We start from the raw sequence: 11,790 nt of genomic DNA, 5'->3' as shown, positions 1-11,790 counted from the left end.
CAGGCATGGCACATGGTACATTTTATTGGGGATTTAGTGGGCTATCTATTTTGGGTAGTGAGATAAATGGCAACCCCGTAGGGTAAAATTTAGTAGAAGGAAACTATTGGTGAAACACGACTTTTCTTTGAACTTGCATACATGTATCACATCCAGGATGATCTGTCCAGGAAACAAAGGATTTGTCAGGCATGGCACATGGTACATTTTATTGGGGATTTAGTGGGCTATCTATTTTGGGTAGTGAGATAAATGGCAACCCCGTAGGGAAAAATTTAGTAGAAGGAAACCATTGGTGAAACACGACTTTTCTTTAAACTTGCATACATGTATCACATCCAGGATGATCAGTCCAGGAAACAAAGAGATTTGTTAGGAAAAATAAATCCTTTGAAATGGTTACTTACCAGAGAACTCGTTCAAAATTTTTTTATGTTCGTAAAGAATTTTCAGAGAGAAAAAGTTGGGAAATTGTACATATCAATTTCTTTTTAGCCAAGACACACACCATAATTTTCAATGAAAAACAGATTTTCCGCAATTTTCTTTTCATTATTATATAATTATTTCAATTTTTCTCAGTGTTTTTTAGCCGAGACACACAAAAAATATTTGAATTTGCAACGGTTTTTCTTAGCCAAGACACAAACCCGCGTTCGGCTGGCCTTCGGCCAGCTTCAGGGAGGTCACATCGGCAATGTTGAAGTTCTTCCAGAAACGCTCAAGAGTTTTTGCCTTATTTCTGTCTTTGGCACCGTCGACCTTTGAGGAAGCAATATGGAAACATTCGCGTAAATAGTAGGACTTAAAATTGGTGATAATTCCCTGGTCCATGGGCTGGATGAGAGAGGTTGTGTTAGGTGGAAAAAACACAACTGAGATCTCCTCAAATAAACCACAAATGCCGGTCGGGTGGTATGGTGCATTGTCCATTGTCAACAAAATCTTGAATGGAAGATGATTCTCTTCACAAAAACGCTCTACCTCGGGCTTAAATTCATTTTTAAACCAGGAAATGAAGAGATCGCTCGACATTGAAGCTTTGCGTTGTGTTTTGTACGACACTGGAGGTAATTCTGGGGCATAACATTTTAGGATATTTGGATTCTTGTATCTGTGAATAAAAACGGGTTTTAGCTTCAAACTCCCATCGGCATTTCCGCCCAGAAGAAGTGTTACACGGTCCTTCGTAGTTCCCGGCAAATAGGTCCTGTCAGGCGTCTTCCTCCAAACCAGCTCCGTTTCATCCACGTTGAATATCTGAGCTGGTGTGTAGCCACCGTCGGATACGATTTTGGCAAATTCTTCAGTGAACCTCGTTGCAGCTTCAACATCACCACCATCTCCTTCCTCTCGTATCTTCAAATTGCGGAGATCCTCCCTTTTGATAAATCTAGAATACCATCCCGTAGACGCAGTGAAATCCTTGATATCGGTGCCAGGAGGGACAGACTTTTTCAGATCTTCATAAACTGAGAGAGCTTTCATCTGAATTTTGGTCTTTGTGACAGGAATGTGATATTGTGTATTCATAAGGATCCAATCTTTGACTATTTTCTCGAGTACGGCTATTAATGGATCCCGTGATTGATTCCTTTTCATGAACAAAGGCTTCCTGGAAGCCAGATCTGAGAGGATATTTCTTCGACTAAGGATTTGGGAGATTGAAGAACGCGAAACTCCAAATTGCCTGGATAATTGCTCTTGTGTTTTGTTACGTGATAATTCAATTATCTTCAATTTTTGCTCCAAGGTCAGGTACTTTCTCTTTTGGATAATCCCTGAAGAAGCTTTTACGCGGTGCTTACTAATGTGATTCTCTTTCTTTTCATTGGACTGTTTTAGTGGTTTAACTTCTTCATCCAATTCCTGTTTTATGTCTATCACATTCACCGGAAGATCCCTGTTAATAAAAAATCGCGATGAACCTAAAATGTACATTAACTGGAAATGAAAGACTTACTGTCCCCTAGCCTCGTATTTTTGGTATTCAGGGCTAGATGTTCCCTCCATAGAGTATTCTTCCTTTACAACTACATCATATAGCACAAATTCCTCTTCCTCGCTATCATACTCCATTTTTACTTGAATCTCTTCCTCTTCCATCATTTCCATTTCTAAATTTCAAAGAAAACTGCACACACTGCACTGAACACATAGCACCCATAGCACACAAGCCACTTGTTTACTTTTTCACGGCGAAATACATCTGTCAAAAATTCGCTTTCACTCTCTCCTCTTTCTCAGCAAAATTTCGCCCAAAACGAATTTGTTTTTGCCGACATTTTTGTTGGGAAAATCTCCGCAGATGTAAACCCGGAAATACCATACGTTTTTCAGGAAACTCAGAGAACCCATACATTTTGTTCCAGGGAACTCAGGAATCTACAAGAAACCCATATATTTTTCAGGGACATCGGGAAACCCATATAAAATTATTATAAACTTGATCGTAACGGCAACACAAGTTTTTCCCATTTAACCAAATTAAGGGATGGCTTTCAAGCTTAGCACATATTCTGGCTTTTCTTCATATTTCCCCAATTTCTTTGAAAAATCTGACATAATTTTTCTAGGAATTGTATGACTTACGACTAGCTATTAACTCTTTCGCGTCCATAGGGTAATGTCATGACTCGGGGGAAAAAGTTTTTTTGGGTATTTACATTAATTGAAATCTATCTGTTCGTGCACGACATCATAATAGAAGGATGTAAGATTCTTGGCTCATTTTCTCAAGACTCCAGTTAGATTTCAATTAATGTAAATAGCCAAAAAGAAACTTTTTTCCCCGGGTCATATATGACCCTATGGACGCGAAAGAGTTTTAATGTTGTCATGTGAGATTCAATAAAGGTGTCAATGAGGACACATGGAAGGATAAATTACCTGTAAATGGCAGATGATTAAGCCCGACGTCCAATTTAACAAATCCGAGCCTCAGAAAACTTCTTAGATTAAAAAATGTATACCTGTGAATATATGAAGGTGTTAGCGAAGCGATCGCGAAGAAACAATCTGGAAGTGGCTCCGTAGTCTCGCCCGGTGCCACTGCCACATACGTAAAGGAGAAAACATCGAAAAACATCGCCACCCGGCTGGCCTAGTGGCGGTAACAAAAAACAAAATTGGGAAAAATAATAAAATAGAACAGAATAGAATATTTTAATCACAAAATAGGGTTCATTCATCCTACAATTGTGATAAAGAGAAAAAAATTAAAAAGAGATAAAAAGATTCTTCCTTAACTCTTTCGTCTCCTTTGGGACTCTGGGTACCCATGGAAAAAATAATTTTTTTAGACTATTTAGAATCGATAAAATTCCGATTCTTGTGGATGATTACAAACTATAAGGATGTCCAAATCTAGGATATTTTTTGCAGGATCCCAATTAACTCCTGAGCTAAGATATTCTTGGTCAAAAATCGTGAATTTTCGATTTTCTGCTTCCTTGGACATATTGTGACTTTTTTTCATATTTCTAGACCCGAATAAGGAAAAACCTCTCGGGGCCAATAAGTATGATAACTATCAATTACAGATTACATAAATTCGAAAAACAATTTTTTCATAAATTTTCAAAAAACTTGTTCAAAGTTGATGGGAATTCTCGACCGCATGAATCTTGAGGTCAAATGTAAGGTTATCCCGCCAATGCCCGCCATTTGCTTTTTGACACCAACCTTGTAAGAAAATTCAAGCGGGAGCGAAATTTTTGCCAATATGGCCGATAATTTTGACATTTGGCAGCGAAAAAGATTGCTTTCGGGGAAGTTTTTCCTATTCTTCCCGATTTTGGTGAATTCTGATTGTCCAGGAAGTGTTTTTTTGGCTCTTGAGAAAGCTTAATGTGTCTGCAATAACATCCTGTTGAGAGAAATGTGTGTTAAAGTGTTATTCTGTGAAATATTTTGAGGAATCTGTTGGCAAGCAGGAGCTGGGTGTCCTTTTCAGCATTTCCTGGACATCCCACAAGATACTGGTCAATAATTCTTCTTGTTTTAGTGATCAACATTGTAAAGGACTCATTTGACATGCAAAAATAATTCACAAAATTGATATTATTGGCTTTTGGAAAATTGAAGTTTGTCCGAGTTTCTATCTTTTGCGTTCTTTAGGGGACGAGAGTTCCCATGAGTTTTCCAATTTCCCAGAGGCGGAGAAAATTCTTTCTCTACAAAAGTATCATATTTGACCAGTAAGACTTACAATAAAGTGAGTTTTACTGAAATTCGTTCGCTGGATATGTTGTGGTCCGGAAAGAGTTAATACGGGCTTCAGACCTAAGGCTTAGCCATATGGTTTAACTGTTCTAATTTCTTATCAATCACGATTTTTAGCAAAAAATTAACTAAGGATTGGATTATTAAGGCAGAATCACATTGGCAATAAAATGCTCGCCGGAGCCTCACCGTATTTCGTTAATTTACGCATTTTCATTGCAATTCTTACGCAAATTTTCCATTACCATATTACCTTATCTCATACTCGGTGGCACTAGGTGAAAATAATATAAGAAATTTGAAGAAATAAAACGAAAATTTGATAAACGGTGAGCAAAAAAAAGCTGTACGATTAATTTGTCTTAGAGTTTTTTTTGCTCACCGTTTATCGAATTTTCATTTTATTTCTTCAATTTTTTTATGTATTTTCTCACCTAGTGCCACCGAGTGTGAGACAAGGTAACACGGTAATCGAGAATTTGCGTAAGAATTGCAACGAAAATGCGTAAGTTAACGAAATACGGGTGAGCATTTTACTGTCAATGTGATTCTGCTCTTAACCCTTTAACTCGTCTCTTTTGGGACTGTAGTACCCAAAGAAGCATATGCATCTTCTATCAAAAACAGTGTTTTTTAGTTATTCAGAACTGATAAAAATCCGATTCTTGTGGATGATTACAAGCTATAAGGATGTCCAAATGTAAGATATTTTTTGTAGGACTTCAATTAATTCCTGAGCTTAGATATTTTTGATTAAAAATTGTGAAATTGGCTTGCAGCATATGCTGCGGTCCGGAAAGAGTTAACGACGAGACACTGTTTACGGACTGAAAATCATCAATAAAAATTAAACTGAGAAACATAATCAATGATAAATCTTACATCTAACCTTGGAAAGTTCAAGATAGTCTAATTCAATGTATTTTGTGTTTCTATGAACGATAGGGACAAAAATAGCCCAAAAATTTGATTAATTTTTTTTTGACAATATCAATGAAAAATATTTTTCGCTTTAATGAAAAATATTACGTATGAGTATTGTAGTTTTTATTGCCAAAAGGGTTTTGCTTAAAAAAATTTGAAGTATAAAAAATAAATAAAATCAATTATAAATTTGTGAGTTTAAAAATTCACCATTTTTGAGATTAAATATTTACTATATAGCAATTAGCTAGAGACTCGCAAAAAATATTCTGGATTCCTTCAACATTCTACTTTGCAAAAACGTACAAAGATAAGAAAAAAAAATAACTTTAGGTAGTCAGGAAAAATTATTTTCTTTATGGGACACCGGTGTTCCAATCGTCCTTAAAGGGTTAAGAGGACTGAGGAGGAAGTGGAAATATCGTCGAGGAATTGGTTGATGAAGAAGTTTCACGATCTCACGTATTGAGGAGTTAGATCCGAGGTTAGATCTATATTTCAACGTCCAAAATCTACGATTTTTTGAAAATTTTTTGTAACTATGCTAGTGAATCGATCAATATGAAATTTAAAGGTATTCGGGAAACTGGGGCCCTGACAGACTGACCACGAACCACTCTCTGACTGACTTTTGCTCCTGTTTTGCACATAAAATTCCTGGTCAGAAAACTCAAGATAGACGGATTACGTCTATAGGCAATGAATTTAAAGGATTGTTATCAATTAAAAACTCGAAATTTATTATTCCATTTTCGAAAGTTTAATTTTTATTTTGTTTTCTCTGCATATCCTCTATGTATGCCTCCAGCTTGCACTCCACAAAGTACACGTTTATAACTCGCATGGGCTCTTCAGGCTGCTGAATCTCTTGGACTTGAGAACTTTGGGGTTTCTCTTGGACTACAGTACATGATGGTCCTTCGGGCATTTCTGTAGCTGAGAGTGTATCTTCGGTATCGCCGTTGCCATTTCTGTCTTCAGTTGGGGTAGAATTTTTAAAGTGTACTACACAGTGCCTTTTAAGGCCCCTTAGAGTATTAAAGTGCACCTGGCAGATTTCGCAGTGAAATAATTTTGAGCAAACACGGAAGTGTTTACTCAGTAGCTCATGAGACTTGAACTCAGTGCCGCAATGAATGCATGATATAGGCTTTATTCTAATATGTTTTCTTTTGAGATGGGCAGACAGGGTGACTTTTCTTGGAAAACTTTGATCACAGAATGGACAAATATATTCCATTTTATGACTTCCACCTTCGGAGTGACTGTAAAGCAATATAAAGACATTAATTTTCTATTTCCCAAAAGATAGCTCAATAAATCCTTACATGACGTGATTCTCCAGAATGTGATTATTAATTTCTTTTTCCTTGGAAAATTTCTGATAACAAATGTCACATTGATAGGGATTATGGATGGAATTCTTCGACAACTTTTTAGGCTCTATCTTGACCTTAGGTTTGCATGATTTTGGTTTAACGGGTTTAATCGATTTTCCTGGAAAAATACATCGCATTTCAAGACAGAACGAAAATATTTCATGGTAATTAAGGTACCTGTTTTACTGTAAGGATGCTGTTCCGCTTCAAATGCTTCAGAAAAATGCTTCTTTTTTAAGTGATTTCTCAATTGTTTAAGCTTAAAAAATATTCTGTCACAGAATGTACAGCTAATGGCCTTGGAATAGTTCTTTACTCTTACTACACCGTGCTTTCCGTGTTTTCGTTTCTTTTTTCTAGGTTGTGTTTGAGGTTGAACATTTTCATTTAATTCCTCTTTTATATCCATCACATTCTCTGGAATGTTCCTGTTAAAAATTCAGTAAACATCTATAAGAGCTCTAGTTTTCTAAATAACTAATGATGATTTTATAATTGTAATAAATAAAGAAGTAAAATTGTAAATTTCATCAGACCTGACAAGCATAACTCTTGTGAGTATTATTAATCTATCGGGATTCGGGACATGTATTTGTTACAATTCAATCATGTTGTCGTATATCCCGTATTGGAAGAATCTGCTGATCTTAGATCGCCCAGGAACATCTTCCCCGCAATGTGGATGCTTCTTCCATGCTCCCGGAGTTTCTTGGGCAGAGGCAGTGCATATTTATTATGTTGTATCACAGTGAAAATGCCTTTTCTAGATCTAGACATTCCTATCTTTGGGCGAGACCCGAACTCACAACTAGTGTGAGTCAAGTCGGGGATCTATCCGCCCAAGAACCAACGGCCTTGCTTATTGCGCCACTGAGATTCCATTGAGACCCTTGTGGTACACTGACAAGTTTACAATGTACATTTATGCGCAATGATAAGTCTTAAGTTCTTTCTTCGATTTCAAAGAAGATCTTAAACAAGTTGGTCCCAGGGGTTCTACTTTTGTAAGAACATAGCCCATAGAATGGTTTTCTCTCCCCGAATTAAGTTGACGTTTGTCGATCATGAAGTTTCAGATTAAGTGATTTAAACTTCAAACTACGTCTCTAAATTGATTGCTTCCAACTTTTTTATCTGATTCACGCTGATTTTTAACCAACTTCTTTTGAAAGTTTGATGGTGCACTCTCTACAGACCATCGTTGATCCTAAACTCTAAATACAGTAGACTCTCACTCAATCGGCTCTTTTGTAATCGGACGAAAAATTTTGTTGACAATTTTCACGTTTAATTATGAAGCTAATTCTGATTCTTTATAATTGAGCGCTTTTTGTGGAATTTACAAAGGCTTTGATGCCCAAATCTATCGATAAACCGGATGACATTTTGCCCCAAATGCCCAATTGAGAGAGAGTCTACTGTATACGTCAACATACTTCTAACATAAGTAATCTTGTTGGGTCACCACCACCAGACATGCAACTGTTCCGAATTTCTAAGAGGGTATTAGATAGTGAATGCTTGAGTCTATTTTGATTTGTTAAGTTAAACTGCCCTCAATTTGCTATTCCATAGCGTGAATTGCAAAAGAGTATACCTCATATATTCTGTCAAAACTTCCATTTAACAGCACGTGATCCGGAAGTGTAAACTACCCAAGAGATAACTAAATTCTGAAAAAATCCTCTCTCTCTACTCCCAGCAGAGTATAATCCGAGAGTGTAAAGAACCCTAAAGAGTATCAAACTCTGATATCTTTTCTATTTAGCTTCTTAAATTCCTGTTCTATGGGAATCTAACTACTAAATAACTAAATTTTCGATATTATTTTTCAATCCAATATCCTAATGATTTTCTGGTTCCGTATTCCAGACATATCTGGAATTTCTACAGACGGATTTCATGAGGTCGCCCAGAACTACTTGAAGCTACATCAAACAGAGTATCTGTGTGTCCGGTCCAAGAGTACTTAGACTTAGAGCAACGTATTAATTACTTCAAGGAGATCAGTGTATGAAAAGGTTTTTTTTTACGAAACGAATATTAGGAATAAAAAAATGTTTTCTGATCATTAGAGTTACTACAGTAGACTCTCTCAAATTCGGGCATATGGGACCGAAATGTCAGCCGAATTAGACAGTAATTCGGGCGACAAACTTTTTGAAATGCAACGATTTTTTATTCATGTGCATATAGATATTGAGTTTACACACTGATATATATCGTAAATTACATAAAAATCACTCAATAATGCAAAACACATCAAAACTAAGACAAACCATGTCAAATTTGAGCATATTTGATTAATTTGATAATCATAATCAAACTTGAAAAATGACAACAAACTTTTTTCAAATGTAACCGCTGCCCGAATTAAAAAGTAGCCCGATCTTAAAACAGCCGAATTTGCGAGAGTCTACTGTACTTAGAAAGTGATTAGTCAAAAGTCTTTAATAAAGTACTTAGTAATAACAGTGTCATGTTATAATGTTTTCGCTATTCGCTACAAAGTGCTGACGCTGACGTCACAAAGTGCTGACAAATACTTAATAAGTACTTTAATGTGTTAGCCGGGTAACTGCTGATAAAAAATGTTTTCAAATTTATTGCTTCAAAAAATTGGACAAATTTTGGGGTATATTTAAAAAATAAAAGAAAAATGACTCCACTAAGCAACGTTCAATGAAAAGCAAAAATAATGCATAATTGTGTTTGTAAATTCGCATTAGCTGCATATTCCCGGGACCCTCTAGCAAGTAAAGAAACAGCCTCCTATGCAATTATCCTTATGTACGATATACAATTAATTCATCGACAACCATTCTCCAAGTTATCTGACCTGACTCACAAGAGTTATTTGTATTGAAAGGTAGTTAGAAAAATTACAATATCAGTGACTCTAAAAAAGCATTTCTAATAATTTTTTTTGTTGTAATCAAATGTCATTTAAAAAAGAATGAATCTTACTGTCCCCAAGCAGCGTATCCTTGGTATTCAGGGCTAGAAATCTTCTCCACGGAATACTCCTCCTTTACAACTACATCAGCGAGCATCAGTTCCTGGCTTTCTTCCTCATTTTCCACTTGAAAATCTTCCATCATTTTCTTGTTTCAAAACAACTGCAAAGCACAACCACTGACTGCAACTTTTACCGCGGCGAAATTCAACTGTCAAAAATTCGCTTTAAAACTTCGCCCAATAAAATTCGAATTGCCAATGTTTACCGACATTTTTTGGTTGGAGTTTCCGCGCTTTTCATTTTCTTGCAATGTTTTTCATTATTAAAAAATCTTATTCCAAAGATAAATGGAATAATTGACCCAATTTTGTTAATTGCGGTCATCGAGAATACTTGACGCAGTATTTTCCCCCAAAATTTAACTCATAACCACATTTGCTCGCATTTCGAGTCACAAGCATTTCGAAGTTGTCTGTAAAAGAATCTAAGCTACCACAAGCTTATCTGGGCGATCTAGGCTTACCATGTCACTGGTCATTTCAAGTTTTTCTTTTAACCCAAGGATTATAAAAATCAATTCAATTCAAATAAAGACTCTCGTTTGGTAATTCAATTCATAATAAATTTGCTATTGACTTTGGCTTTTTATTTTACCATGCTTTTCTTCATTAACATTTTAAAACCCAAAGTGGCATTTTACTCCAATTTTAAGTTTGGAGCTTGATATTAGGAATTTTATTCAATATTACAGTAGAGTCTCGCTATAGTCCATATTTGGTTTCAAATTTGACACTTGGGTCGCACTATAGTCCATGTAATTTTTTAAAATTATCAACGATTTTTTAGTATTGAAATTGCTCGACGGCTTCCACTTACTTTGCGATTGTGGTACTTGTCCTTGCTCTCTTCATTGTGGATCACAATTATTACTACTACTTAATAAAGTTTGCCAAAAATATTAAAATAATTATGCATGTCGCGTACTAAAAAACATAACCTAACTTAAAATCAGTGTTTTGAAATCAACGGTCGATAAATTGTGGACTATAGAGCGATGGCTTATAGCGAGACTCTACTGTATGTGAAAAAGACCATTCAAATATGTCCATTTTTAACGTCAATTCCATATAAAAATCACCAGTGATAAGCCCAGATAAGCTTATGGTAGCTGAGATTCTTTACAGGTGATCTCGAAATGCGTGCAACTCGGAATGCGTGAAAATTCGATTGTGAGTTGAATTTTGGGGGTAAAGAATCACGTCAATTAAACTGTTTTTGTCGGTCGAAATGAATAAAATTGGCTCAACGCGATTCCTTAACCCCAAAATTCAACTCACAATCGGATTTTCACGCATTCCGAGTTGCAAGTACCCCGAGTTGCACGCATATCGAGGTCTCCTGTAAAGAATCTCAGCTACCATAAGCTTATCTGGGCTTATCACTGGTGATTTTTATATGGAATTGACGTTAAAAATGGACATTTGAATGGCTTGTTCTACATAACCTGAAAATCTCAATCTCATAAAATTTATATAAAAATTACAAGAAAATGGAAAAATATTTATTGGAAAATGAATTTATGAGTCTTAGAACTGCTGTAGAAGTCTTACGGAACGAAAAACTATTGTAAAAATGCTTTTTTGTTGAAAATATCTGCACTATGCCACTTTGTTATTACGTGATTTTTTGGCTCGGGTTTTAAACGGTGCCCTATAGCCGACGGCCGCGGAAATTCCACTGGCTTTCCAGCAGTCTTTTCTGCCATGTCCGCTGATTTTAACGCTAAAAATCCGCCTGGAGTTCCCTGGATTTTACCGCTGAAAATCCGCGTGGGCTTCCGAGGAGGAATTTGGCGCTAATTTTCCTTCTAGAGTTCCATGAACGTTTGCGGAACTCTCTATAGGACCGTCTAATAAGAAATGTCCGCGAGTTTCCATGGACTTTTCCGGAGAAAATTTCCGCGCCTTTTCCCAGGGATTATTAGCGCTAAAATTGATAATCAGCCCTTTAAATATTCGGAAAAATCCTGTTTATTTCCAAGAAAAATCTCCGCAGAATTTTCCATGCAACGGTCTGAAAGGCTTCCATGGATTGTTATTGAGAAATTCCTAGACTTTTCCTGTGAATTTTTTAAAATATATTTTCCCAATACAATAATAATAAACACTAATTACTTGTTTTTCATTTTATTTTAATAATTCATATATATATATATATATATATATATATATATATATATATATATATAAAATAAATTCCCGTAAATTCTCATATAGTCCCGCGACCCCAATAGGGATAAGCAAT

At 35.9% G+C, this 11,790-nt stretch overlaps 2 protein-coding genes across 2 annotated transcripts; both read right to left on the bottom strand.

Moving 5' to 3' along the window:
• Positions 1-531: 531 nt before the first annotated feature.
• LOC129807386 (tigger transposable element-derived protein 1-like) lies at positions 532-2,194 on the bottom strand. Its single transcript, XM_055856618.1, has 2 exons — positions 1,964-2,194; positions 532-1,903 (listed from the first exon to the last, which is right to left on the bottom strand). The coding sequence occupies exons 1-2, from the start codon at positions 2,113-2,115 to the stop codon at positions 634-636; spliced, it is 1,422 nt and encodes a 473-aa protein (XP_055712593.1). The 5' UTR covers positions 2,116-2,194; the 3' UTR covers positions 532-633.
• A 3,673-nt stretch (positions 2,195-5,867) lies between these two features.
• On the bottom strand, positions 5,868-9,694 carry LOC129807390 (zinc finger and BTB domain-containing protein 41-like). Its single transcript, XM_055856622.1, has 4 exons — positions 9,495-9,694; positions 6,705-6,955; positions 6,477-6,645; positions 5,868-6,413 (listed from the first exon to the last, which is right to left on the bottom strand). Exons 1-4 carry the CDS (start codon positions 9,626-9,628, stop codon positions 5,909-5,911), a joined length of 1,059 nt encoding a protein of 352 aa, XP_055712597.1. The 5' UTR covers positions 9,629-9,694; the 3' UTR covers positions 5,868-5,908.
• Between the last annotated feature and the right edge of the window lie 2,096 nt (positions 9,695-11,790).

This window comes from Phlebotomus papatasi, chromosome 3 (genome assembly GCF_024763615.1).
Source record: "Phlebotomus papatasi isolate M1 chromosome 3, Ppap_2.1, whole genome shotgun sequence".
Lineage (NCBI taxonomy): Eukaryota > Metazoa > Arthropoda > Insecta > Diptera > Psychodidae > Phlebotomus > Phlebotomus papatasi.
The sequence above is the reverse complement of the archived record's forward strand: the minus strand, read 5'-3'. Positions and strand labels throughout refer to the sequence as shown.